Source organism: Plectropomus leopardus, chromosome 7, assembly GCF_008729295.1.
Source record: "Plectropomus leopardus isolate mb chromosome 7, YSFRI_Pleo_2.0, whole genome shotgun sequence".
NCBI classification, from domain to species: Eukaryota; Metazoa; Chordata; class Actinopteri; order Perciformes; family Serranidae; genus Plectropomus; species Plectropomus leopardus.
In genome coordinates this window covers 27,152,448-27,180,047 of record NC_056469.1, presented here as the reverse complement: position 1 = coordinate 27,180,047, position 27,600 = coordinate 27,152,448, and the positions used below count along the sequence as shown (strand labels likewise).

Sequence of the window (27,600 nt, the reverse complement as noted above, 5' to 3'; positions counted from 1 at the left end):
TCAACTTACCAGTTTTATTGTGGCTAAAGTTGCGATAGAAAATCATCTATATTGTGAAGTACAGTCACAGTGTGATTTTTTCCAGTTAATAATTACAGCATCTTTAAATTTTACATCTTTATACTCACAGTCTAAAAAAAAATCTCAAATTAAGTACCATTTTCCAGTTTAACTGAAAACCGGAAGAAATATAACATCGCAGCACATTTATTATCCCTCTGACTGATTGTTCAAATCGTATCCAAAAATCAACTCAATACTCAACCAAAAAAATAATCTACAAATGTTAAATACAAACATTTTACAAAAATCATTCAAATAAGAATTACAGTTACAAAATTCTTTAACAATTTTAAGGCATCATAATGAAATAAGGAAAATATATTTCAGTGACTTGCTATAAAGGAATGCATAGAAAGTGTGCAGCGTCTAAAAATAAACTTGTGAAGTTTAATCACACAGGAAGTGGGGCCCCAAGAAATCCGTCGGAGCCACAGACGCTGAATGCCGGTCGGAGTCAGTGTGGATTGGAAACTACTATCTCCATGGCGATGATGATGACACCACCAATGACATAGCATGACAAAATATAATGTTGTTTGCAAAATAATAAAATTCTTCAGGTGTGAGTCCTGAAAGAAAAGTTTTTTCTGCCGAAATGATGTCATTTCTGCCGAGCGACACTTTTTAAAAGTGTCAATTGCCCTTCCATAAACAGGCTTTATGTTTTCTAGTACTCAGTAATGTTGGCATCTTACGATTCTCACATTGGCCCCCCAGGTTCCCCTTTAGGGGCGCCAGTGCAGACAAGACTATTCGAAAAGAGGCTGGGACGCGCTTTTTGACCCAGGACGGCTGTGAATATGACACATGCGCACTGTGACTGGCGCTGCGATGTTGGAGGTTACAGCAGACAGCGCTAGAAAAAAAAGGACGGTGTGTCTCAGGTGCGCTGTAAGTGTGCTCTTTTTAGCCTCCTTAGATGCTCTCGGGCTGACAAAACTTTTAGGTACGTTCAACTTGATAAACGTCTGCATGTAGAAAAAATTTGTTCGAATTTTGTTCTATGATAGTCGCCCAGCTATTGAGCCTTTCGCAGCTGCAGACCAGATTTTACTGCGCATGTGTTGTACCTAATTGATATGGCGTGAAATGACACCGTGATTTGTGTCCTTATTAACTTCCTTGACTGCAGACGAGAAAATATTTTGGCCATTATTTTGCTTTAAAAGTGGAAAACCACTTTTAAAGAACGTTTTAAACTTCACAAAATAAACACGCTAAATGTGTCCAAGTGAATTTCCTATTGGAATGTTTTCAATGCAACAAGAAAACTATATACTATACTATAATATACTATACTATAGTTTCCTTGGTAACTGACAGGAAATAAACAGGGACCCATGCTGTTGCCCTAGCAACAGAATAGCAATAACCGTCCATACAGTATGTGATATTCTGACAAAGAAGCCCTCTGTCCTCAAAAATAGACCCCACAGAACCAAAAGTCTGTTGCACCTCCACCCGGAAACTGCTTCAGAGACAGTGAATTAAGTAACTTACCAAACTGATAACAAAACTAAAACCTCACACCAACATGAGGTTTCTTTCACATTTATAGTATTTAATAATGCACCTCTCTTCAAGAGGACCCATTTCAGATGCTATAAGTGTCATACTTAATGATTTTGAATTTCCTAGACAGTGTACCATTAAAGTCTTGACAGTGGAATAAACACATATTGTATACTTAGAGAAAAAAATGTGAAAATATAAATTGTTTTACGTAAACAAACTCCTGATTTTATCCAATGCGAATAATTTGCATTCCTTAAACTATTATATTTGGTGAAGCAAATTAACTTTCAGAAAATCAGCATAAAGTTCATAGTGTTATATTTCTTACAGATCAGTTATGAATGCACTTAAAGTCAGTGTTTGGTCCATGTTTGTGAATACCTCTATCTAATGTTTGTGCACGCTGGAGTGCAGAAATCATGAGTTCAGTCAGTTGATGGCTGTGCTAAAGAGAATATCAAACCGGTAAACTGTGCACGCTGAGAAATGATTTTTCATTTTTGAGTCAAAAGCAGACTTGGTACCGTAAGTGCCCGACCCAGAATCTCAACTCTGAAATTGTTTGACATACTAAAATTATACCAAAAATGCAAGAGGTATTTTTCATTTATATATACAGTACTGTGCAAAAGTCTTAGGCCAACACAGATTTGTTGTTTTAGCAAAGCTGTAGTGTGGATATGTATCATACATTATTCAGTCTCTTTATTAAGATATAAACAAAGAATACACACAAACACCAAAAAAGTCAGAACAAACTGGAGTCTTTGGACTGAAGTCAATATTTAGTGAATCATAGAATTGTACAAGCATAGCAAAAGGTAGTTAAAACAATCAATATTAAGCTTTTGACAGGTCTTGAATGCAACCTGATGTGAATAAACCAGAAGTTTAGTTTTGTAAATCTCAAATTGTCTGCCCAAGGAGTTCAAGACATGCTAGGCGGAAAATGAGGTCACACTAAAACTTGAAACTTCAACCCGCTGAAGTTGTTTTATTCCAAAATATTTGTGTTTTTAATGCTGAATACAGATTTCCTGTATGTTGTGGTTATATTTTTGTAACAAGACTACTGGGAAATAAATATTTATGACTGTTGTAACCTTGTAAAATAAAGTTTAAGGTGGCCTAAGACTTTTACACAGTACTGTATATTTTTGCTTCTAAACCTATTTTTCTCCTCGCAATCCAGTTACAGACTTTGTGCAGTAGTTGCTTTTTGTATGTCGGAGTACTCCCAACTGTACCATGGAGTATGTCAGCGTAGATTGTACGCTGAAGGAAATACCCTGAAACGCGGAGGATGTTTTATTTCCTTCCATTCACTCTGGAGTGGAAAATCATTTAACATCTACAATATATCATTAGATCGTTGCAGCCCTCCCCTATTGTCTGTAGTGTGTACCACTCTGCCTTTTGGCTTTAGCTCCCAGTCTATAAAGCAGCTAACCTACACTTCCTGTGCTACGTATCCCACCCTCACCTCGTCCCTGAAGTGCTGTTCTAGCAGGAGCTGGTCTGGAGGTTGCCCTCTGTGAGGATGGAGGTGATGGTGGAGGGGTCATACAGGCTGTCGTCGTCATCTGAGCTGAGGGCTGATGAATCCAGAGCTGGCCGCATTGCTGCCTGTGTTTTTCTCCTGTGACATATAATGATGAGCGTTATTATTAACAGCTTTATTCTGTGTCTGTTTTAGATTTGTGTACACAAATTGATTTGTGTACATATATTGCTTTGTATTTTCTGCTGCCATTTATTGTTGTTAAAATTTAACTTATATTTGAGTGCCGTTCACTTTAATTTTTATAGTACAACTCTGGTTGTTTTTAGTTTACTTTAGTTTACTGTTAAGCTTCAATTATAAACCTAATCACAATTAGACGCTCAGTCCTTTTTACTACCCAGGTTTGGCGACACATTTTGACACAAAAGCTCCTGTCTCCCCCAAAAGCTTCACAGAAGTTCTTTGGATGTATAAAAACGGGTTGTTGGCTTCCTGCTAGAGTTAACATTAATTAGCTGTTTAGATCAGGCATACATTACGTATATATGTTTAAACTCTTGTCAATATTGACATGCAACACACATCGTTAGCTTGGTATGATTCTCTACAATTCAGTCATTCAGTTAATTTTACTGGCGCCGTGAGCCCCAAAGAAGACAGAATTAGCAGCATAGTATTAAAGAGATTAGTAGAAGATTATTTTAAAAAAGCAAAGGAAAAATGACCAGTGAACTGTATTCATGATTATATATTCAAAATTATTTTACAGAATTTGTATATTCTTTAAGCAATTTTTCTGTTAATCTCTCACATTTTATTTTTTTGTACTTTCTCTTTTTTTCTTCCTTATGTAGGGTTTTTGGCAACATTTTCAGGTAATTTTTTTTGTTCTTTTCACAGATTTCTTGCTAGCTGGGTTCCCATGTCTTTGAAAAAAAAAGCAAATTTGCCTAGGTTTCAAAGGGTTAAATAAAAATGAAAAAAACCCTCCCATGTAGACGCATGTCCCAAACAGAAGCCTGTTGAGTTTAATGATTTGAGCCCGGGCTATTAACTTAAGTTTTACGGTATTTGATTTATCAAACAGGACAGTGTGCAATGACACTGATTATTTACAAAAACTGAAAACATGGTTTAACCAGATTTAGCAAGATGCTAATTTCCATCTGTTGTCCTAAACTTAAGAGACGGCAGTACATACAGTTACAATACTGAGCACAAGAAAAGCAGATGCCAGAACAGACAGTGGATGAACACTGGACAGAAAACACAATATAGTTTGTACTATGAAATACACAATAACTTATTATTAAACCAAGAATTTAAAAAATGTAACTAATAACAAATAATTAAATTTGCTGTATAAATAAATTTGATTTGATTTATTTATCTGTTACTGTATTCACAAATGTTTGTGCTGCCAAGTGATCATAGTGCTCCCTCTGCAGGAAACAACATGCCTCTCAGCGTTACTAGTGGGAGCATGTCTGGAATTAAATTTCCCCTGTGGTACATGAGTAATGTGCCTTTTTAGTTTAATGAAATACCTGTTCACACGTGGGTGATTGCTGATTAGTTGAGAAATACTGCACCTCAGGGAGGCTGCGAGAGTCCCTACCTAGTGTGTGTAATTGTGTGTAACGGAAAAGGAATCTGGGTTTGCTGGTAATAGCGTCATTTACATGCAGTTCTATTCACTCTGTGACACAAGAAGGAGGAGATGCTGTCTCTCCTTCTTACTCACTCACACACGTTTCTGTGATAATCTGGCCGTCAGGAAGAGTCTTGCATAAGCGCAGAGTGAGTAACAAATTGGATGAGAGACAAATTTGGATACAAAGAAAGGGAAAGGGCTTACTTAAGCTCAGTTTCCAGTGCGGTGACTCTGGCCTGCAAGGTCTCTTTGAGCTCCATCTGTTCCTCCATGTCTCTCTGGGCCTTCCTCCTCAGTCCGTCTATCCGCTCCAGCTCCGTCTCTCCCTCGTCCACCTGCCTCTTTAGAGCTTTCACTCTCAGAGTGAGCTGCAACACAGGATGAGGTTGTAGTGTAGTGTCACTGTGTTTCATTCTATAATGATATATTTCCATGTCTCTAGAGTAAATGTACATACTGACACACAGTAGGGTGTAAATGTGTTTACCTGGTCTCTCTGTTCCGTGTGGGTTTGTCTCTCTTCATCCAGCGTCATGTTGAGATCTTTTAGTTTCCTCTCCAGACGTCGTTGAGACGCCAACACAGAGTTCTTTTCCCTTTACACACACACACACACACACACACAGAAGAAGAAGAGAAGAAGAAGAGCATGAGATGTGCAGGCATGTTAATGAGTAATACTCTCCTCATCTTGGCTGCTGCCAAAATGCCCCTCAGCAAGACATTCACCACCTCATTGCTTTCATGAAGATGCTCTATAACCGGGTGTTAAAGCCTGGTTTACTGGACTAGACTCTCAGGTGTGTGTGTGTGTGTGTGTGTGTGTGTGTGTGTGTGTGTGTGTGTGTGTGCGTGTGTGCGTGCATAATGAATAATGTGAAGCAGAATGTTGATGAAAAACTACACTCTTTCTAAGGCTTCATCCACACCACTATTTTTTGTTTTAAAATACGTAATTATTGTTATGTTTACACCCTGAGCCCTTACTACTCCTGTTTTCACTGTTTCATCACTAAAATGCAACTGTAGCAAGAGAGGTATTATTATTGCTATCCCCAATTATGTCTTAAGAAGCTACAAATTTTATCCAGTCACAAAATAAGTCAGAACTAAAGCACAGAGAGTAGTTGCTATGGAGATGATACTGTCTCATCTAGTCGCTTTGGTGTGAACTGGCATGTTTTTAGAAGATTACAGACCAGCGCATTTCAAGTAGATGCATGTTTCAACTCTTCACATTGTGAATCTTTGGTCTGAACTTGACTTTAGTCTTTTAAAACAATGACGCAGACACACAGGGTGAAAAATGGTGATTTAGAATGAAGATCTACTGGACCGCAGCATGTTTTTCATCTGTTGCACCGTACCTTTCCTCACTCCGTAGGCAGTCTTCCAGCTCCTGGATCTTGTTCTCCAGCTGAGAGACTCCTGCTGAGGAGCGAGACTGGCCCTCCATGTCAGCCACACGACTCCTCAGCTCCTTCAGCTACAAGGACCGACACATACAAACAGGTCAACAATACCCAAAACACACTTTAGCGCAGCGTCAGGGTGGGTATGTTTTGGCAGATCAGTTACTGCTGATCACAAACACAGACGTTGTATATGTGTTACATACGTGTCTCTCCATGGCGTTCTTGTCCAGCTCCAGGTCCTGTTTGGAGGACCTCTCCTGCATGAGTTCTGAGCGGAGCTGATCGATCTGGTCTCTGCTCCTCGCCACTCGGTCTGTCAGCATCTCCACGCTGCTTTTCTCCTCCTCCATCTCCAACTCCAAACGCTTCAGCTTGTCCTGATGGAGATAAGATGAGATCCGTTTTCTAGATGCTCAGACGGGATGCACCAATTGTGAAATTCAGGGTTGATACCGATGTTTAAAATAAATTTGGCCTAAAGAGATTCAGATGTTTTTGTTGCTGTTATTGTTTATTTTGCTGTTATTATTAATTATTGCCCCTTTTGTACCAGGGAGACAAAGAAATCTTAATTCTAAAAATTACTGAACTGTTTTAGAGTCATTCAGTCCTTCATTATACTATCTTTGAATGAGCACACGTTCAAATCATACAAATTTATGAAAGTCTTTAAAATAACCTTTCAAATAAAAAAATCTTTTTAGAAAATAACTACTTTGAATGTAGTATGTTGAAAATAATTTATTTTTTGTTTTGTTTTTTTAAAATCTAAAAACATAGTGGCATCATGACAAAACCTTGGCACTTAAAAGGGTTAAAAATCTAAAAAATAAATGATTATTTGATACTTAAGGATTGGTGTTAAGACTGATGTCGGTTAAAACATAAACTCAATGAAAGACAGAAATTAGATAAAAGAAGTATGAAATGTTTTACAGCCTGATTTTGAAAAGTGCATTTTGTGTGCAGAGCGGTATGCGTGTGAGTATTTGACACTGCACAAAAAATGACAATGTTTAAAAGTCGGTGTTGCTGCTAATCATCGACATATCCTGGACTGTGATAATCCAAAAATTAATGATCCACTTAGCATGTAGTATATTGAAAATAATTCATTTTTTGTGTTTTTCATCTAAAAACATAGATGCATCATAACATAAACCTTAGCAAGCACTTAAAGGAATTATTACAATTCTGAAAATGCATGAATATTTAATATTCATGATTAGAACTGATGCTGGTTAAAAAAATCAACTCAAAGAAAGTAGAAAATAATATCAATGTTTAATTTTTTTAAAATTTGATTTTGAAAAGCACATTTTTTGCACAGTGTGATACAAGTTTGTGTAATATTAAAGCAGACCCTAAGAGTTAATAACTATAATCTTTAAACCATATTTTTGTCTGATTTACACATGAAATGTGCAGACACATGGACGCAGAGCAGAGAGCCCTGAGGTCATGGTCTGTTGTCCCAAACAATGGCAGATAAACATATCTTACCTCCAGAATGCGGATCTCCCGAGCCTTCTCATTGTGGCCGTTTTTGCTGGCCTCCATCTCTCCCTCAAGGTGGCGCAGTCTGTTGCTCAGGAGCTCTTTATCCAGTTGGTGGTTGTCTCTCTCCTCACATGCAAGCAGGAGCTCCTTCTTCTGCCGTGACATCTAGTTAGATTCGTAATAATATTAGAAACAGTGCTGTCAGACTCAGTTTCCATCATGAAATGAATATGTGTGGTTTTGCATGTTTATATCGCACAGACACATGAACACAAGCAGCCAAGCATGCACCATGAATATTACGTGTCAAAACTATTGAAAACACTCAGACCAGACCATCATAATACAAACAACCACCAGGCCAAGCAAGCGAGAGAACATGCACACAAACACTCCAAACACAAACACACACCTCCTCCTCCAGTCTCCTCAGATTTATGTGACTTCTTTCCAGTTCACTCTTGGCGTCGTTTCCGTGACGTTGGGCCTCCTGCATTTCCTTGCGTGCCCTCTCTCTCTGCTCCTCCAGCTGAACCCTGAGAGTCTGTGCCTCCTCTCTTGAGGACACGGTCAGAGACTCATACTGACAGGAAGACCGGGAGGGAGAAGGGGAAAAAAACAAAAAAAAAAACAGAGGGTGAATTTTTTTTTGCTCTTGCTCCTCTAATGAGCAGTTGCTCCATGCTGCGGGAGCTCTCATTTGTTTGTTAAGGCATAAAAAGGATCTTTTTTGTTACCTCTTTGTTGAGTTTCTCCAAAGCTCTCTCCTGCTGTCGTTTGGTCTCTTCCAGCTGGTTGACGGTCTGTTTGAGTGTGTCTTTTTCTTTCCCCGTATCCTCAACACGCAGGATAAAGTCGCGGTGCTCCTGGCTCAGTCTGGAGGCTTTTCTCTTGGCCTCCTCGAGCTCAGACCTCAAACTTCTCACCTCAGCGTGGAGGGCGATCTCTGCCTCTGAGCTCTCTGTAGCGTTGGCCTGCAGCTGAGCCTGAGAAAACACCGGAGGACGTCCAATAATGCTTGAATGTGTCTGCGGCTTTTAGTGTATCTTACACATTGATGGTGTGTGACCTACCTCCAACCTTGAGAGTTTCTCTTTGAGACGTGTGTTGGCCTCCTCCTGCTCCTGTTGAGCATCTTGGAGCGATTTAATGTCCATCTGAGCTCTATTGAGACGCGTTTTGGTGGCCTCCACTTCCTCCTCAGCTAATGAGAGTTTCTCTTTGAGCTGGGTGGCTTCAGCACATGTGTCACTGAGCTTCTGCTCCAGCTCCGAGATGACGGCCGGGTCTGGGAGCTGTAGGGAAAAAGTCAAGGGAGTGATACTGGAAAAAAGGTGCAGGACTGAACACTGTAGGAAGTCTCTCCTGCCAGCTGCACAACATAATACTTTATACTCTGTAGATGTGTGCACATATATTTATATATTATTTATACGGATATACTTTACATTTTAAATTTTTATATTTTGTATTTTTATGGATGCTATTGCATATACTTAATATATTTATATATGTATATACTTGCTTATACTGTTTTTAGATAAGCCACATTGCACATTACACACTGATTTTTTAAATCTTTACTATATATTACATATTGTTTTTATTTGCTTTATCAGTACGATTTGGGTTCCCTTAGTAATGTATTTCAGCTTTAGTGCTTAAAAATTGCTATCTAAAAACTACAAAAGAGATAATGGAGTTTTAAAATGAGAATTAAACAAGAAAACCATCAAAACTACCGCATACACATACCCGCATTTTGTCGTGCTAACCAGGTAATTAAACCTCACTAAGATTAAATAATCGCTTTTGGGTGCTTTAGCCTCTTTCTGTGAGATTTAACTAACCCGTTTGTTCTTCTCCTGCGCCTTGGCAATATCCTCTCTCGCCCTCTGTAATTGGTCCTTCAGCCTGTCGATTTCATACTTCAGTTCTGCCTCCTGATCCTGGTGAGATTTTTTTATCGTAATGACCTCCATGACCTTCTTGTCAAATGCAGTCCTCTGCTTCTCCACCTCAGACTTGGCCTTCTGTAGATCAGCAGTGTATCGCTGAATTTCCTAAACAGAAACACAGAAAATCTGATGGTTAACCTTCAGGAACCTAGAGAAACATCACTTTCTTGTGCTGCTTTCAGATGCTTTTCAAAAGTATTTAAACTTTTGAACCTCACTGGCGCGATCTCTTTCAAAAACATGGGAAAGAAGCCAATAAGCAACTTGGTAGGAATTTTTCAAATTGCAAATAATTTGTAGGTGTAAATAATATTTTTTAAAAAGCTAGGGGAAAACGTCTAGGGAAAAAAATCAAAAAATATTAAATATTTATTTATTTTATATTTAAGATTATGTTAAAAAATATTTTATTTTTGAACACTTTTTCCCTGTTGTTTTTTTAACTTTCCTTTTCTTTTCTGTCTTTTGTTTTTATTTTCAAGTCATTTTTTTGTTGTAATTTTTTTATGTCTTGCTTATTTTTAGGTCATTTCTTCTTTCATTGCTCATTGCTTTCTTCCCATGTTTTTGAGAGAAATTAAGCCAATTTTGTCAGGTTCAAAGAGTTAGAATTAATTAAAAAGTTAAAAAGAGATAATTTTTGCATGTTCACCTGGCTGAGAGTCTGTGTGTGAGTAGGGTCCGGTATTTGTTGTTTCATGGTGCTCACTTTATCCTGGAGCTCCTTTAGTTCCTCCTCAAACTCCTCTTTTTCCAGACGGGCTTGCAGGAGTCTAAAAAATGTAGATCAAATACAGCTGATCCAATCAAGTTGTACTCTATTAACGTGTTGTAAGTACTGCTTGATTATCTGATCCGCAGCAATTGGATCAAACAGGTGAATCATGACAAGTGAACTTAATTTACTTTACTGTCATTAACAAGGAAATAAGTCATTATTTAATCTTCAAACAACAGGAAATAAATCAGCATTTACATTTAACCATATAACAGTCAGACATATTCACAGAAAACAACACGTTTTTGCTAAACACAGAAATTAAGATCATCCACACAATCCCTACAGTTTCTGCTTACATATAGTGTTACACTGTATTGTCACAATGGAGGTGTAAACAGCCAAATGTAAAAACGTCCAGATTGTGACTCAGGGTTCCCACACCTTCTTAAATGTCGAATTCAAGGACTTTTCAAGGACTTTTCAGGCCCAATTCCCTCAAATCCAAGGACACAGCACAGTTTGAGACATGGATCAAAGTTAATTACTGTTAATTTGCGGCGTGCTGTCCATTGTGATGCTCCAGTAGCATAGCTCATCAGAGCTGCTTCACCCATGGACTGAACCATTATTGATCTGCTGCAGTCTCTACATTCGACCATATGGATGACAAATAGATTTTTGGAGCTGGACTAATAACTCTTTGACAAGCCAGTCTTTGTAAATCTCTTATGTTAGCCACGAGTCCTGAATATTACATTTTACATGCTGAAGGTTCACTTAATTTTAGCTCTCTCGCTTGCTTGCAGCTGTTTAACAAGCATCATTTGACTTCAATCACTCACACACACACACGTGTGTGCACTGTGATTCTCGAGGCAGGCGGAGCGTGAAATGATGCAACTGCAGGAGCAACACATGCAGAAAGCGGAACATAGTCTATTTACTAACGTTTAGCAAAAATAATATATCAAAAGAATGAAAAATTACATTTTTTATTCTTGCACAAAATTTAATAATTCAAGCACTTTCAGCGACTGATGTATATTCACGTCTAAAAACATTCAAGTTCGTTCCATGCCAAATTTCACAAACTTTCAAGGATTTCAAGAACCTGTAGGAACCCTGCTTATTGTTTTTCAGTCCCATTTCTGCTCAACCTCAGGACAAAATATGGTTCATATTGCCATTGGGGGTTCATGGTACATATTTAAATGTGGATCATACAGGCAGTGGTGAATCAGGGCTGTAAGTGTGGATGTCCTTGGAACTACAGTCAGACAGTTGTTAGCACAGCTAGCCACATCTACATGCTGCATGTCTAAACACAAATGCTGTTCTATTAGTGACTCTCACGGTGTTTCAGTGCTGCTGGGTGGCTTTCTGACAGAGAGCGGGAGAAACAGTGACCAGGTAGAATGAAGGAGAAGAGATGGACACACATTAGTAGTACAGCAGGTGCAAAGAGAAACCATGACAAGACGGTGACAAAAACCATGTCCAAGTACGCATTTAAGCGCCCAAAATCCAGGTGGGTGATATTAATACAGTTTGAGAACATTATAATTAATAATAATAAACTCACTCTTGTTTGGTTGTTCGCAGTTCGTCTCTGGTGGTGTGAAACTGCTCCATCCAGTGGCTGCTCTCGTCTCTACAGTCCTCCAACTGCTGCTGCAGGGAGCGAACGGACGCGTTCACACGCAATCGCTCTGCCTCAATCCCTGCGTGAGACTAAAACAGGAGACAGAACAATTGGGGGCATGTCGAAAAAATCCTGACCATCTCATAGACATAAATATATATGTGGATTCATAGACATCTGCATCTTTTAATTGAAGAGATCAAGCTTAAAATGTTGTTTCTTGCTGCTTTAGATTCAGACTGAGCATGTTCAATGCACCTGTGCATGCATCTTCTCCTCTGCATTCATCATAGTACACTGGTAGTGAAATCTTTATTTTTGTATATGGTATCTCTGTACCAACCTCCTGAACATGTGGATAACAAGAAAAATTGGTGAGCACACATTAGCTGAGCTAACCAGGAGTTCAAGCTTCAAACATGGGAGGAGCTGCAGCTAGTTGTAATCTGCAAACCTAACTGCTAAGTGCCACCAAAACCTACACACTGTTCATTTAATGTTAGGAGGAGACAGGTATTTATAGACAGAAATTATATAGTTATAAATGAAGCATATTTTATTCTATCTATCAATCCATCTTTCTATCTGCAGAGCTCAGATTTATCTCTAAACAGCGCTCATGTATCCTGATGATGCTCTTTAGACTGACTCATGGAATCGCTCTCAATAAGAAAATATAAACATTTTCATAAAAACTTGTGGTTTTTGGTGATGGGGTCTGTTGTTGTGAGACTGCTTTCCCTATTTGTCCTCAACTTCAAAACACTGTCGTGTCAAATGAAAGTGATGATGAGCTGGTGTCTGCGTAAAACACCTGAGACACCTGCTCCATGCTGCTGCGGAGCTTCTCCATGTCGGCGCTGTACTGCTCTCGGAGGGCCTCGATCTCCTTGTCGTGAGTGGCCACCTCTTCCTTCAGAGCTCCTTTGAGAGCTGTTAGCTCTCTCTCTCTCTGTCTTAGTGTGTCCTCCAGCTTCTGTTTCAGCTGGCAAACCTCCATCAGCTGTGCCTGACAGGATATCAGGTCCTGCAGACACAGAGTACGCATAATATTAACTTGATGCTTTTGATCTCTCAGCCTCCCATTTGCACAACATTGCTCATTTGTTTACACAAATCCTATACAGCTTTTCTTTAAAGGGATAGTTAACTCTAAAATCAAAAACACATATTTTTCCTCTTACCTGTAGTGCTATTTATCAATCTAAATTGTTTTGGTATGAGTTTCAGATCAAGTGTTGGAGATATTGGCCTATGAAGTCTGTCTTCTATCCAATTTAATGGAACTAGAGCACATGGCTTTTGGTGCTAAAAAGCGTCAAAAACTACATTTAAAAAACTCCACAGCAATGTCTCTTTCCAGAAAACATGACCCAGTTACTCAAGATAATCCACAGACCTTGTTGTGAGCAGATTTATGTAGGAACTAATTTCTTTGAATTACAACCACTAAATGTATCACCACGCAGAAGGAAGCGTGCATCTCCTTATGGATGAGAGGCTCCTGCTCTAGACAGTGCGAGATGTAAACATTAATGGCACCCTCCTCAGCTGAGCTGCTAGGTGAACTAGCAGTAGATGCATGCTTTATTCGGCACAGTGATTCAGTTGGTGGGTATAGTTCAGTAGAGAGAAAATAGTTCCAGCATAAAACTGCTTACAACAAAGTCTTTGGAGTGTGTAACTGAGTCATGATTTCCGGAGAGAGACATTGTGGAGCACAAAAAGACGAGTGCCATCTAGTTCCTTTATATTGGAGAGAAGGCAGTCTATCTTCGGCTAGACCTAGATTGATAAATAGCTCTACAGCCAAGAGGAAAAAAATGTATTTTTAATTTCGGGCTTGACCTGCTCTTTTGATACACATTTAATCTTGATTTTAACTGCAAAAGATTTTGAGTTTAGTCTATATTTAAGTTTCAAATAATTTTAAAAAATCCAATAGTGGGTTGAGACAGTTTCTCCCTGTGCTTCTGTGTGGGTTCATTTGTGCGAGTGTGCTTCTGTGATACCGTCTTGTTGCCATTCTCCCTTCTCAGGTCATCCTGAAGCTCAGCCAGCTGGTCCTCCATTTCTCTGACCCGTGCCTCTGCGTTCTCCCTGTCCATACGCAGCTGAGTCAGCCTGCCAGGAAAAGAGGACATAAACACCACTGAATGATTCTTTGAATTAACACGACTGAGGCATGCTTGTTTGTTTTGTGAGTAAGTTACAGTAACTGCTTGTTTTATGAAATTGCGATGAGCTTGAAAACAAAGTGAGCTTGTCAGGCAGCCCTCTCGCCCCCGACCACCAACACTCACAGACAATAGTACCCTGCCCCTTCCTGCTCTCCTCTGTGTGTGTGAATGTGTGTATGCTGCCGTGTCCTCACTCTGATTGTGTTTCATTTAATTCTTTCTTCTTCCGGTCCAGCATCTCTCGGAGCTGCAGATTTTCATCCAGACAGGACTCCAGCTCGGCTTTCAGAGTGGGATCAGAATTGCTAACAGAGTCCTACGCACAAGCAGACACGATGAATAAATGAGAGCGGTGAAACATGAGACATCAGGTAGCTCTGGTGGCATTAACAATAGGCTTTTAGGAAATGTTAAAGTGAGCTTGCATTTGCCCACCGATCAATATGCGTAAGGGATTAAGTTCTTAGGAGCTATTAGAGATTAAGACCTGCCCACCTTCCTTAAGCCAACATATAATGAGTCATTATTAAAGTTAGATTATTGTGTGCATGCACCTTTGACCGGGCCACAGGGCTTTAAGGATTAATGTGAGGATTAATCTGAAGCGCACTCCAAGGAACCCCCAGCCCTCCTCCTTAGATTAGCAAAGCAATAAAAACACAGAGGACAGTTTCCTACTCTCAACCAACCAGCTACTCCCTACACTTGATAGCTGAGGAGTGTGAAGCGTTTTCAGGAGACTTGGATGAGCATTTGGATGTGTGTGGTATTGCATGTTCACCGTGTAATCAGAGCTGATTTAAAGTGGCAGGTTACTCTCTGAATGTTAACGTCGTCTGGTTGCAGCCAGTTCCAATCAGCCGAGTGAATTTAAAAAGGGTTTGGTGAGTTATCCAAGGCACTGGAGCACACAGCAGCAACCCAAAACTCTTGCACTCATTCTCGTCATGTTTTTAGTTTAGTAAAATATTGATTTTTATTGATTCTGACTATTTTAAACGGTTCACGATTCATTTTCTGCAGTGTCGATACACCAGTACCTGCTGTACTTTCTCGCTCTCCCATTGTTTATGTTTTCAACAGTGGCTCTGCTGTTGTCTGCTACTAAATAAGAAAGAAATGTCAGCACTCTCATGTTATAGCCTCGTTTTAATTATCTATAAAGATTTTTGTTTTAACTATGCCCTCGGTGTCAATTTTTTTCCTGTGGTATAGAGCTTTGATTTTCTGCCCGAGCACAGCTGGACCCAGCCCAACCCGCCACATTCAGGCCAGGCCATAATTTTGTAATAGTCTACTTATTTTTTTTTTTTATTTAATAAATGAAACTGGTTGTTCTCCATGACAAGCAGCAGGAGTTGTATTGGGCTGAATTGGGCTGATTTTTTGGCTCTCCCCCTTTCATACTAATGCTGTGATATCAAAAAAAGGCAAAACTCCACCAAGAAAAAATAAACAAATTCTTGCGAAAAAAACAAAGAAAAATTGATGGAACAATGGTACGATATAGTGGAGAATCATGTAAGAGAGGAAAAGCGCAAACGCCAAAAGGACGGAAATGACTAAAAGAGACAGAGGGGCTGCAAGGCGACTTGATTGGTAGTGTTTGCCTTTGCCTCCTCGGCAGTGGGAGAGCTTTGATCACCATCTGTGCGCCGTATCACCATTGACCACCGGGCGTACTTGAATATGGAGACTCACTCAGACATACTGTCGTGCATCAGGCGACAGACGATTGAAATAACAGGAGGAAGAAAAGTGCTTCCACCGGGGTCAGGCTTGGACAGAAACCGTGCAGGTCAGGTCTGTTTTTTTGGGCCTGATCAAAGCTCAACTTTAGGATCTAACAAGATATTGAATGTTTATATTTTTTAAGGTACTGTATCAAAATTAGAAAACCCACAATTGTTTAGTGTAAATGTAAAATTGTCGCATCCAGTAAAGAAATGCACAGAGATAACTTGCATTGCAAATACTCTCTTAAGTATTTGAGCAGCTATCATTAAAATATCAGTGCCCTTGTCTATTTTGCTTACCCTTCTCTCCTCCTGCAGAGCAGTTTGTAGCTCAGCCATCTTTCTTTCAAGCTCTCTCTTTTCTCTCATCCATTCCCCCTGAGGTCTTTCTTTGGGCTGTTAAAGAAAAAGATAAATGGAAACATACATATACGCAGTTTTCTTTAGCTGACATATACAAAGGAACAAACTCTCACAGAATTATATCATCTCAACAACGACAAACCTTTAGAGTCTGGATCTTCTGAAGGATGACCTTGACTTTGTGCTTGATGACAACATCACTCTCACTGCTCCTGAGTAAAGATGGAAAGGTGTAATCATTTGTTACTACTGCATTTTGACAACTAAATAAAACCGCTATGTGCTACGCCAGGATAACATGTAGGTCCATACCCTTGTCTCAGGATGTTGTATATAGTCTGCATGAGCTGCTCCTCCTCACTGCTCGTCTCTGCGCTCTGACCCTGGTCCAGCAAAAGGTCAGGAGTCACCTTGAGACATAGATCAGAAAACTACTCTTGCAATGTTGCATGCTATGTGGTGTTTGGAGCTCACTAAAAAAATCAGCGGTAATGCTCACACATTAAATATTTTATTCTTACTTGTGCCTCAGTCAGAGTGGTCTGCAGTGTCTCCGCAGCGGCGTATCTCCCTGGTGAAGTCCACTGAGTAGCAGACTGTCCTGGAAATTTGGTGACAGCGGGCTGGCTGCGTCCCAGGCTGCTATGAGTTGAGGACGGAGGTGAGGTGTAGGGGTTGGGGGTGAGAAGAGGAGATGTAGATCTGGGATCTTGTTGTTCAGGAGTGAGTCCTCTCTGTTGGCCTCCAGTGTTGCCATCATCAAACCTGTTTATCAGTCTGTTGACAGGAGTTTGTCTCTGGTTTGTATGTTGAGGAGGATCAGGGTAGGACTGACTGCTCCTCAGTGACCCCGCTGACCCGTTGAGCCCTGCTTTGTATGAACCATCCCACATATTCCTTTCCACAACCCCCTCTCTACCACCGACATGTTGAACCTGCCCCCTCTCCCCCCTTACTCCTATTCCTCCATCCAAATTCCCATAACTCCCAGACTTCCCATCCCCCGGTGGCCTAGACAGCTGAAAATCCCCATTACCTGCCCCTCCCTCTCCGTCCCTGTCCAGCAGTGACCCATGGGACTGGGCTCGGCGTAGCGCCCCTCCCTGCCCTCCTCCTCCTCCTAAATCTGCCCCCTCTGCTCCTGGCTCGGCCCTGTCTCTCCTCCGAGGAAGGCTGCTGTAACCAGAGTGGCTCTGGGTCCTGAGCTGAACTCCATACGAGTCTCCTTTCTCTCCGTCCTTCAGGACCACATACGGCTGGCCAGCAATTCCCTGCACCCGTACCGCCACACCGTACTTGGAAGTCTGGGTCTTGGTCTTAGGCTGGGGCGCTGGCTGCCCCCCGCCAGTGTCATACAGGTCATTGATAAAGCGGATCTGGACACCGTAGTCCACTGGGGTCTTCCGACCTGAGGATGGTGTGCTCATGCTGGTTACACAGCAGGGAGCAGAGTAAGGAGAGGAAGAAAGCAACGCTGTGGTTAGATCACACATAAGAAGAGAGCTTTTGGTTAGTTTTCTGCATTCAACCAAGTAATTTTACTGTTTCTAGTCTTTTGTTTTTTAACTCAAGTGCTGTCTCACGTGAAACAGTTGGTTTCTTGTTTGTATGAAAGTCCGAATGAAAGACGAAAATAATAAGTTGGTTATTTTAAACATTTCTTGGTTGAATTTAAAGAACAATTACTCTTTGTGTCTATCTCAGCCGCTAAGGAACAAAGACTTACAGTACAGCTAAGCGAAACCAGGTTTAAGATCATTTTAATTAGTGTCACGTAGTCTGCCCACTGACACCAAATTTATTTTTTCCTTACCTAGTATCTCTCCTGGTTACAATTCTGCACCAACATTTGTTTATGTGTTACTATTTGCCTAGATATCATTATCCAATTTTTAAAAATTCTATATGTTGATATAAGTATTGGCCTTGTTTTGTTATTTCCATAGCTTTGTGTGAGCACTAAGACAGACACTAAGACTAAGACAGGTTTGGAAACACATTATAATTCTGCTATAAGGAGAATAATGCTCTAGTTTGTTTTTATTTCTTTAAACCGAATTGTCTTGGTCAGGAGGGCACATGGGGAGGTGAGCACAGTCATTCAAATGGCTAAGTCTCCGCAAAATAAATTATCAACAAAAACAGTGGGCCTAACAGATGTATGCTGACTGTTTGATTCAACCTTTACTGTTAAACAGAGAAACATAATTTGATCATCGGTGCCCTAAGGGTGAAGCTGTGCTATATATTAGCTCTGGAGGAGGTCACTGACCCATTAAAACCACAGTCCATTTGCTAGCTCTGTGTTGCTCTTGCAGAACACAAGACGAATCTCTTGTGAAGTGGAGTGGATGGATAAATTTGTGGAGTCAGTGTTACTGAGGTATGCCGTTGCCAGGATAAAAATATGTGGCAAATCAACTCCGACTGACTGTGTCAGAAAACGGATCAACATCGGGCAGAGGATTCCTGCAAGACAGAGCTTTGCAGTGTGTAATCAAGTTGTTTTAGACTATTTGTTGCAGATTTCTACAACAGTTCACTGAACAAACAAAGCATGATCAAAATCTAAGCCAAAACTTGCCATTTTCAGCAAGTAGGCTGTAAGTTTGGAGGTTTCCTGTAGCAAAGGGGAATTTGAAAACAGTAACAAATAGATAGCAGATGGAGGGGAAAATGCCAGCCTCAATAACTGGCCAATGGCAGGCCCATAGTAATAGTCTACATCTGGTGAGTCAGACAAGTACTGGCCTAACAAATCCATCGCTCAAGCTATACTCACAATAGCAGGTTCAGGAATGCTACATTGCAATCAGTAGCCAGATTAGCATAAAACAGTTCAGTAACAGCTAAGAAATCAAACAATACCAAGATACTCATTCACACGCAACCCTGAAATGTCAAAACCTTGTCGGACAAAACGCTTTGAACACAAACGAGGACACAGATTTATAGGCAGTAACACTTAGTTTCTGTCTCTTTGACTGCTTGTGTGGACTTTGTCCTTCGTGCACTCTATTAGTCATTAACCTGAAAGCACACACCCACATATCACTTTCCACTTGTAAGGACCAACAAAGCCTTTCCCAACTTTTGGAAGTTAAACCTAACCTAATTCCCTCCTCAAAACTGTGACAGCTTGAATACAGACCAGGGACAAGACCTTTTCATTTTTTTCACTCAACTTTTGTGTTTTTCTTGACTCCCTAATCCCCCATTTTTCTATACTCTGATTGCCCTTGATGAGTAATTCTAAAACTATTTGTATTTCAACCGATAACACCTACGTCACTGTATAGTGATAAGTCACTGTCAGCCTACATTGTCAGTAATATAAAGTGGTGAACTGAACATTCCTGGTGCTACACTGACTGACTGATCATGCCTTGGGTTAGGTCACGTTGTAAGATCTCACCCCATGTCCACTGCACTGGTATGGTTCATTAAGCTCACATCAAACCTGTTACAACACTCCCTCCGTGACCTCTGCACCTTTTATTTCCTCTCCACAGCTTTCCAAGGTGAGAGACAGAAAATGGGCTGGGAGAGTGAAAGGGAGGGCGAAGTGAGACAGAAACAGAGAAAGAGAAAACACTCTTCTCTTATCAGTGCATTGTGTGATAAAATACAAAGTCAAACTGTTCTGTGCACAACCCTCCCCCCTGCACACACACACACACAAAACTGACTATTAAAGTAACCATCAACTACACAACTCTGACAGAAGCACCTATACATTATTTAACGCCTACACAGATTTTTACATTTCCATACAGATTTCGGAGGATGTTTGACGCAGCACAGACCCAAGCAAAGAATAACATACAGTCAGCAAAGTGAGCCAAGACGGATAATCTTATATGTGTCTGCTGTGGAAGCGAAAATGAATACATGAAACACCAGGAATAGGTGATGGAAAAATGTCTGGGCTGGCAGTGAGCGAAGCAACACGACATGAATGACCTTTGAGGATATCTGTGTGCTTGTGGTGCGTAAGCATCGTCCGCAGATAAACCTGCTCATCAGATGTGCACAGCTAGTCGATTTTTTCCCCCCACCCTTTGGGAACCACAGAGGAAGCACCATGTCACAACGCATCTGTGCAGTCGAGCATGAAGTCTGCAGCCCACTGTCTTCACTGCAAGGTCAAGCATGACATGCACTGACTACCGTGCCATATGAGGGCGATGTCTATTGATTTCATGGGAATATGAACAAGGGAGATTTGTTGTATAAGTGCCAAACTGACCTCCAGTAAGAAGACGTTTCTCTTCTAATATCTGTTAATCTGCATCTCTTCATCAGCTTAATTTGTCAGTGAGGAAGAACACCGAAGAGGGGCAGGCGTGGGGGGGACCCATCCTATTATCCTGCTGATGTGGGGCGGAAAATGAGGGCAGCAATTCTGAGAATGCCAAAACCATCCCGATGGTCTTTCATTTCATCCCTTACACTGTTTATCTCATAACAACAAGTTTGTTTCCACACTGACATTTTTGTCCTCATCACATTATCGCTAAAGTTTTCTTTTTTCACTTGCCTGGTGCAGGAAGTGAGTCAGAAATCTACTTGTCCAAAGCCAATTATTACTCGCCCCTGTACAAAGTATTCAATCTTTTGGAAGATAACAAATACAAACTTCACATTCCTTTGAAAAAATGACCTCCTTTTATCCACCTTGCTCTCACACTTGTGGCAAACTGCGCAATACATAGTTGGCCACCTAAGTAAACTCCTGTTTCCTGGATAATTGTAGGGCTAACCCTTGAAAGTTGGAGATTTGAATCATAATTCAAACACCCTCAGTCATTTGTATGCTGTGCAGAGTTTTGGGGACGTTTTTGTCCCCAGATTTTGCCTCAGAGTGAGTGCACTTGACTTTCAGGCCACTCTTTGGAGCTGCAGACAAATCGAGGCCTAACTCCTCACATAGCTTCTACCGTCATCATTTCTGAGAGAAAAAACAATGTGTTTAATTCTCTTTTATTGCTTGCCTGATCAGGCAAGTGAGTTGCTAGATTTCCTAACCCAACGGGACATTTTACTTCCCCACACTCTGGCAACTTTGAACCCTACACTTTCCTTTTTAGGTTTCTCTCCAAAATTCTACTTCCCACACCTCTGTAGAACAAATATCCTTATCCAGATTATAAGTAGGATATCAAACAAGTTCTTCTGTAATTCATTTGATTATACAAAGTCAGTGCTGTCAGATTAACATGTTGGTCACGCCTAATGTTCTTTATGTGAAAGAAGCACTGTGTGTGACCCTGTATCCCTTACAGCTGAAACAATAGTCGGTTTATCAAATACCAATTAAATCGTGATTATTCTCATGTTCCAGCTTCTCAATTGTGCAAATTTGTTGCTTTTGTAATGTTATGTAACAGGCCTAAATGATTATCTTTGGGTTTTGGACTGTAGGTCACACAAAACAAGTGATCTAAAGATGTCACCTTGGGCTTTCGGGAAATTAAGATTTTTTTGTTATGTTCGAACATTTATAGATCAAAGGAATAATAAATTGAATACTGCAGCTCTTGTTTTCTTTCAGTGGGCTACAGGCTCACAAGCAAAGGTTTATGACCCACGCTTGTGTCATTAATAGGATGTGACTTTTAACAACAAGCTCTTGCTGGCTTGCTTGCCCAGCTATCTGGTGCCTTTTGACTCTGGTGCCAGTCATGTTACCCTGCAGTTATGCTGACGGGGTCTCTGCCTCGGGTCTCAAATTGAATTCCCACACAGTAAATTGAATTGGAGCCGCTTCCCTGTTAAGATCCGAGATGGAATGGAAAATATAATTAGGAGATTAGAGCGGGTGTGGAGAGAAATGAAACAACAGCAATGTGTGGAGTCATGAAAGTGCCTCTGCTGACTCACAGCATAGCTCATGTGATCAAATCATCTCAGGCCTGGACTAAAACAAATACAGCTGGAGAGAGCTAAAAAGGCTGGACTGGAGGTCATCCGAGTCTAAACTGTTGTTTGTGCTTCATTTGATATAATGTGAAAATAAAACACACAGAACTGTATGTACTTACACTATGTAATATTCAGTACGTTCTGAGCTGTTAGTATGGAATTAACAATATGGAAATTGACCATGATTGATTATTATCTATTAATAACTTGCTGGTTATTATTTTTTCCAGTTAATTAATAGTTAAAGATCCAGTGTGTAAGACTTGGTGGCATCTAGCACTGAGGTTGCAGAGCTGAAACTTCTCTCATGTGCCAAGCGTGTAGGAAATTTGCGGTGGAGACATGAAAACGTGAGCGGCCCCATCTGGAGCCAGTGTTAGATTTTTCCATTTTGGGCTACTGTAGAAACAACATGGCGGACTCTGTGGAAGAGGAACTGCTCTGTATGTAGATATTAACAAACCATTCTAAGGCAGCCAAGACGCAGTGATTCTTATTTTCATGTGATTATTTTAAAAAAAAAAAGTTAAGAGTATTAATTACAATATCTGCCAGTACATATCCCTTAAATCACACACACTGGACCTTTAAATCATTATATATAATTTCTCAAGCTGTCATCTTGTGTCTGCTGAAAATGATGGAGTGAAATAAGTGTGAAAGTGCCGGTAAAAGCAAGTAAGTGGACCTTGAGTCAAGGTTTTTATGTCAAACTGCTGTTTTCAAGGTCAATAACAACCTTTAATATGTGTCACACATTTTTGAATATATACTGTACGTACATATCCATATTCGTTGTATTATACTTTTCAACAAGGCTTACCAATTTCCTATATATACAATACAATACAATAATATTTATGGGCTATATTTCTACATTTTTCCAGTAAATATACAACACACCGTGTTTGTATTTCAGTTACCCAGTGTAACTATCAATCATGTACATGCAGTATCTGTTTAAGTGAAAGGTGTACACAGATTTCATATTATTTTCATTTAATTTTATCTAACTTAACTTATATTTCTGTGATATTTTTACAATTCTTAGCACTTCAGTCACTTTTTTCTCTTGAGCAGCTTTCTGTTGAGCAGCTATAATGTGTGAATTTCCCCGTTGTGAGATTTATAAAGTCTTATCTTATCTCTATTTCTGCTCAACAACCCAGGGGTTAATGTTGCTGCTCACTATAGTTCTGTCTTTGTCTCTGACAAATAAATCAGCTATTTACTTGGAGATGACTAAATTCTGATCTGATGCTCCTCACCCCACCTCAAAAAAATCTAATACTAATATTATACTGAGCTCAGTTATGTCTAGGAGATATAAGCTGGACAATGAATTATTTTGAAATTTCCTTTCCTGTGGGAAGTTTCTTAAAATTAAATTGATCCCCAAAACAGTTCAAATAATTTTAGTTGGTTGAATAATTATTTCATCAACTGTTTAGCATACAGCATATTACGCCAAAATGGAAATGATGTAAAACAGTAGTTTGCTCCTTTTCTTCCACTTCAATCATTAAGTTGTACAGGTATAATGACCTAGAAAATAGAGGGTGTTAGTAACAGCGATGGACAGAAGCAGTAGCCTCCTGTGTCCTTTAAGGGCAGGCCGCCTCTCAGTCCTCAGGGTATTTTCTCCGTCTCTATTACATTCTTGACTTAAAACCAGGCCCTCTTCCTCTCTAAAGCGGTCAATCTCTCCACCAAACTTGCCACTGCTCCTCTTTCACGCTCAAACAAACGGCCATTTATGCCTCTTTTCAAATCCAAAGAAGTTCATTGGCATAACAAAGAGATACTTCAGTGTTACCAAATAGTAAACAAATGACACCATATTAGGAGCACATAAATACACCCCTCCCGTAACCCACATTCCAGACACTTGTTTCTCTCTGTCCTTTCACACACAGGCCCAGAGTACATCTGTGTTAAAGAAAGATTAATTTATGGGAACTTATCTACACAATACATAATTGTACCTGTAACATTAGACTAAACACTTTGTCCAGAATTTAAGGGTAACTTTGTTACTTTCCAACTTGGACCCTATTTTGTCATGTTTTTGTGAATAATTGACTAATGGAGACAAGAATTTCTGAAACTGGTCCAGTAACATTAACAGGCAATTGGGCACCAACAATGTACACCATGTAAAAGTGCTTGTTTTAGCAGCTGACAGATTCAGATTGTTATTTTAAGTGTCTGACAACATAATGGAAATGATCCTACAGAAATAGCTACTGTCAAACCCACCAGTCTCCATTTTAAAAGAACAACAGTAATTTTAAAAATGTACAACACACTTCATTCAAAGTCAACAGAGACATAATAAAACTCACAGAAACCATCTTATAGTTATTCCACTATTCAAACGATTGGTTGAAATAAACCCTTAATTCAACCTGTTAGATGTGAAAATACACTGGGTTATACATGCTAAAATTACTACTTATTTAAAAGGACTGGTGGATTTGGCATTGGTAATTTCAAGGCGGTTTCTGGTTAAATAAAAAGGATCTTATTCTTGAACAAAAGGTCTAATTATGCAGGATCCTTTCTATAATGTTGTCAGACACTTCGAATGGCAATCTGAGCCTGTCAGTGGACAAGACAAGCACTTTTAGTGGACGTAGATTAGTCGTCCAAAAATACCCAGAGTGGGTAAATTCCAGCCTGTCTCACTCAATACTGGATCAGTTAAAAAAAAATATTATATTCATTAGACACAAAAAAACCCATGGAAAATAGGATTCAGGTTTACAAAAAAAAAACAAAGTTGCCCTTTAAATAGAGTCTGGTGTTTGTGGCGGTGGTGATTTTATGGCTGTTTCTGGCTGAACAAAAAGAATCCTGCTCTTTACAAAAAAATGTATTATTTCAGTAGGATTAACTTAACTTAACTTGGAATAACAATGTGAGCCTGTCAGTGGCAAAACAACCACTTTTGGTGGACGTACACTAACAGTGCACAGATGCCCAGAGTGGTTACATGGCAGCCTGTTTCACTCATTACCAGGATCACAACGGTATAATATTTTATACGGTATGATAACTGTCTCAGAAAATTTCACGGTATATCACTATAATAAAAACCTGACATTTTTTAATGAAAATATATGAAAAATATCTCAATTTTGAAAATAACTAAAAGTGAAGTTCTCTGTCCAGTTGCATTTTTTCAATATCGTAGATAAGCAAATGTTCACATTATGATAATCTTCAGTTTTCATATCACGGTATATCCTAAAAGTGGTATACCACACTGGACCAGTTTCAAAAAGTACTGTTTCCATTGCAAATGTAGACACGAAAAACATGGGAAAAAAGGCTTCAGGTAGAAAAATACTAAAGTTGCCCCTTAAATTGTGCTACCAGTTTTTCCTCCCATGTTCATTCTGTTTTAAAAGTGCACTGTCAGCATGGTCAGTGGCTTAGCAGGTGCAATGCTGTAATTATTCAATTTCATGACACAATGCATGAGCCTCTCCTCACACTTCAAAACTATAATCTGCACTTCTTTCCTGCTTGCATCATCAGTTTCATCTGAGTCAAGATTAATACTGAAGAGAGCATCTCTTTCTCATTTTCGAAATATCCTTGAGGGGTTGCACAGAATACATGTCAGGCTATTTTATCATTATATTGCATAGATTAAAAGCCTGAAAACATTTGAAATGAGGTTGCATATAACCTCTTGGGTCTTAATATTTTAACAGTCACACGGGAAATTTTACTGCAAAACAAGTTAATTTACTTTTGATACTTTAAGTACAATGTACTGACAATACTTTTGAATGCACATACTGTTTAACCCTTTTAAAATGTGGACTGTACTTGTACTGCATTCAGATGCTTTTACAAGAATTTAAACCTTTGAATTCAAAAACATGGGGGAAAAAGGCAATTAGGAACATGGTAGGACCTTTTCCACAAATTGCAAATTGAAAAGCTAATGAAAACCTTTATATATAATTTTCAAGATTACATATTTAAAAATGTTGCAGAATAATTATCATTTAAGCATTTTTGAAGGTCTTTTCTGTTCCTTTTTATATTTTTTATTAGCTTTCTTTTTTATTTTACTTATTTTCAGGAAATTTTCTTGTACCTTTTTTTTATACTAACTTTTAAGCAATCAAGCCAATCTGCTCAGACTTTTAAATGGTTATTAAACACTGCCTCAGAGGTATTAACGCCGTTTCTAGGAGCACAGTCCCCCTGGTAGCAGGTGACGTTAGGCTACCTGGTAAATAGCGATTAAATATGAAGTATTTCAGCATTAAACTGCCTTTAAAAGTCTTCATTTAACTTGCATATACGTGTGGTGAACCTAAGAGTACTTACACATTTAGCAGAAGTATTTGCAGACATCCTTCACGTGTATTTCACATCACATAAAGCGGTAAGTTATCCTGAGTCAACGTTAGCTGAGCCCTCGAAACATTATAAAACTAACGTTAGCTACTAAGCTAAACTGGCAACCAGGTAATGTATAGTGACACAATACTGTTAGAAATGATAAAATAAGTAACTTAAATGAAGTAATAAACGTCATAAAGTACACAAAAACATCCCACAAGGAGCATAACTGACTGACAGGTCGTGTCTGTCTGGTTTTAGCTGTCTGGCTATGTGAAGTCCAACACAACAAGCGCAAAGTTACCTCTTTCTCTGAAGTTTTTCCTCCTCTCCTCTCTGACACTCCGCTTCCTTGATGTCGATGATAATTCAAGCGTTTTCCATCAAAGTTCACACGAAACAGTGGGTGGAAAAACACGACTCCTACGCAAATTAACACAGCAACAAGTTCATTATGCGGCGACTGCAACCTGTTACCTTTGTCGGGGATGTAACCGTCCCGCCCAGCCTCTCCGGACGGAGTGCTGTGATTGGACAAGTGACATGATATGGGCGGGACTATAGATAGTTACTCCGTTAGCTATTGGTGCAATTTTTACGTCACTCATTCATTGTGCAGAACAACTTTTTGACCTATTTGCTGCAAAGCAGAAGCCTGTATTTGTAATTTACCTGAAATAAACAAGAAAAAGAAAAATACCGGTATGAGACACATAAACAAAATTTGCAGTGCCAGTGATGGTCGAAGGTGAATATAGGCTGTTGCTTCTTGTGTATCTTTCTCTCCATTATACCAGTAGATGGCGCAATTATCAACAAGCTGGTGGTTAAGTATTATCATCATCATCCTCCTCCTTGACCCTTCAAAAAAAAAAAAAAAAAAAACTCCGCTTCAAGTGCATTACCTCCAATAACTTAGCACTGCAGTTAAAAGAGTTCATGCAATGCCCTATTTTTATTTTTATTTTTCAAGTTAGTGATTGTTGGGATGTTTCTATAATGGAATATATTATATGATTGGTCTGAGAAATTCTGTTCATGATTTTATAATTGTTTATT

The 27,600-nt window shown here is 39.5% G+C and overlaps 1 protein-coding gene across 2 annotated transcripts; it reads right to left on the bottom strand.

Moving 5' to 3' along the window:
* Positions 1-26,994, bottom strand: LOC121946007 (cingulin). Of its 2 annotated transcripts, none has more exons than XM_042490407.1 (20): positions 26,846-26,994; positions 16,773-17,679; positions 16,564-16,661; positions 16,394-16,463; positions 16,189-16,284; positions 14,347-14,468; positions 13,985-14,096; positions 12,787-12,999; positions 11,913-12,061; positions 10,262-10,382; positions 9,502-9,714; positions 8,725-8,946; positions 8,389-8,637; positions 8,064-8,234; positions 7,655-7,816; positions 6,355-6,528; positions 6,104-6,222; positions 5,224-5,332; positions 4,941-5,104; positions 1-3,217 (listed from the first exon to the last, which is right to left on the bottom strand). In XM_042490407.1, exons 2-20 carry the CDS (start codon positions 17,676-17,678, stop codon positions 3,082-3,084), a joined length of 3,606 nt encoding a protein of 1,201 aa, XP_042346341.1. In that variant the 5' UTR covers position 17,679; positions 26,846-26,994; the 3' UTR covers positions 1-3,081. The 2 variants fall into 2 exon arrangements, with proteins under 2 accessions (XP_042346341.1, XP_042346342.1); XM_042490408.1 differs by having other exon boundaries at positions 16,564-16,634.
* Positions 26,995-27,600: the final 606 nt, after the last annotated feature.

Bases quoted from the DNA above. Each gene is read 5' to 3' on its own strand.
- LOC121946007 (XM_042490407.1), bottom strand. From the start codon at position 17,678: ATGAGCACACCATCCTCAGGTCGGAAGACCCCAGTGGACTACGGTGTC. The intron at 8,947-9,501 runs GTTAGTTAAATC...TTTTCCCTACAG, and splicing joins CGCAGGAGAAGAACAAACGG to CTCCCAGACCCGGCCGTCAT. The intron at 3,218-4,940 runs GTAAGCCCTTTC...TATATGTCACAG, and splicing joins GCACTGGAAACTGAGCTTAA to GAGAAAAACACAGGCAGCAA.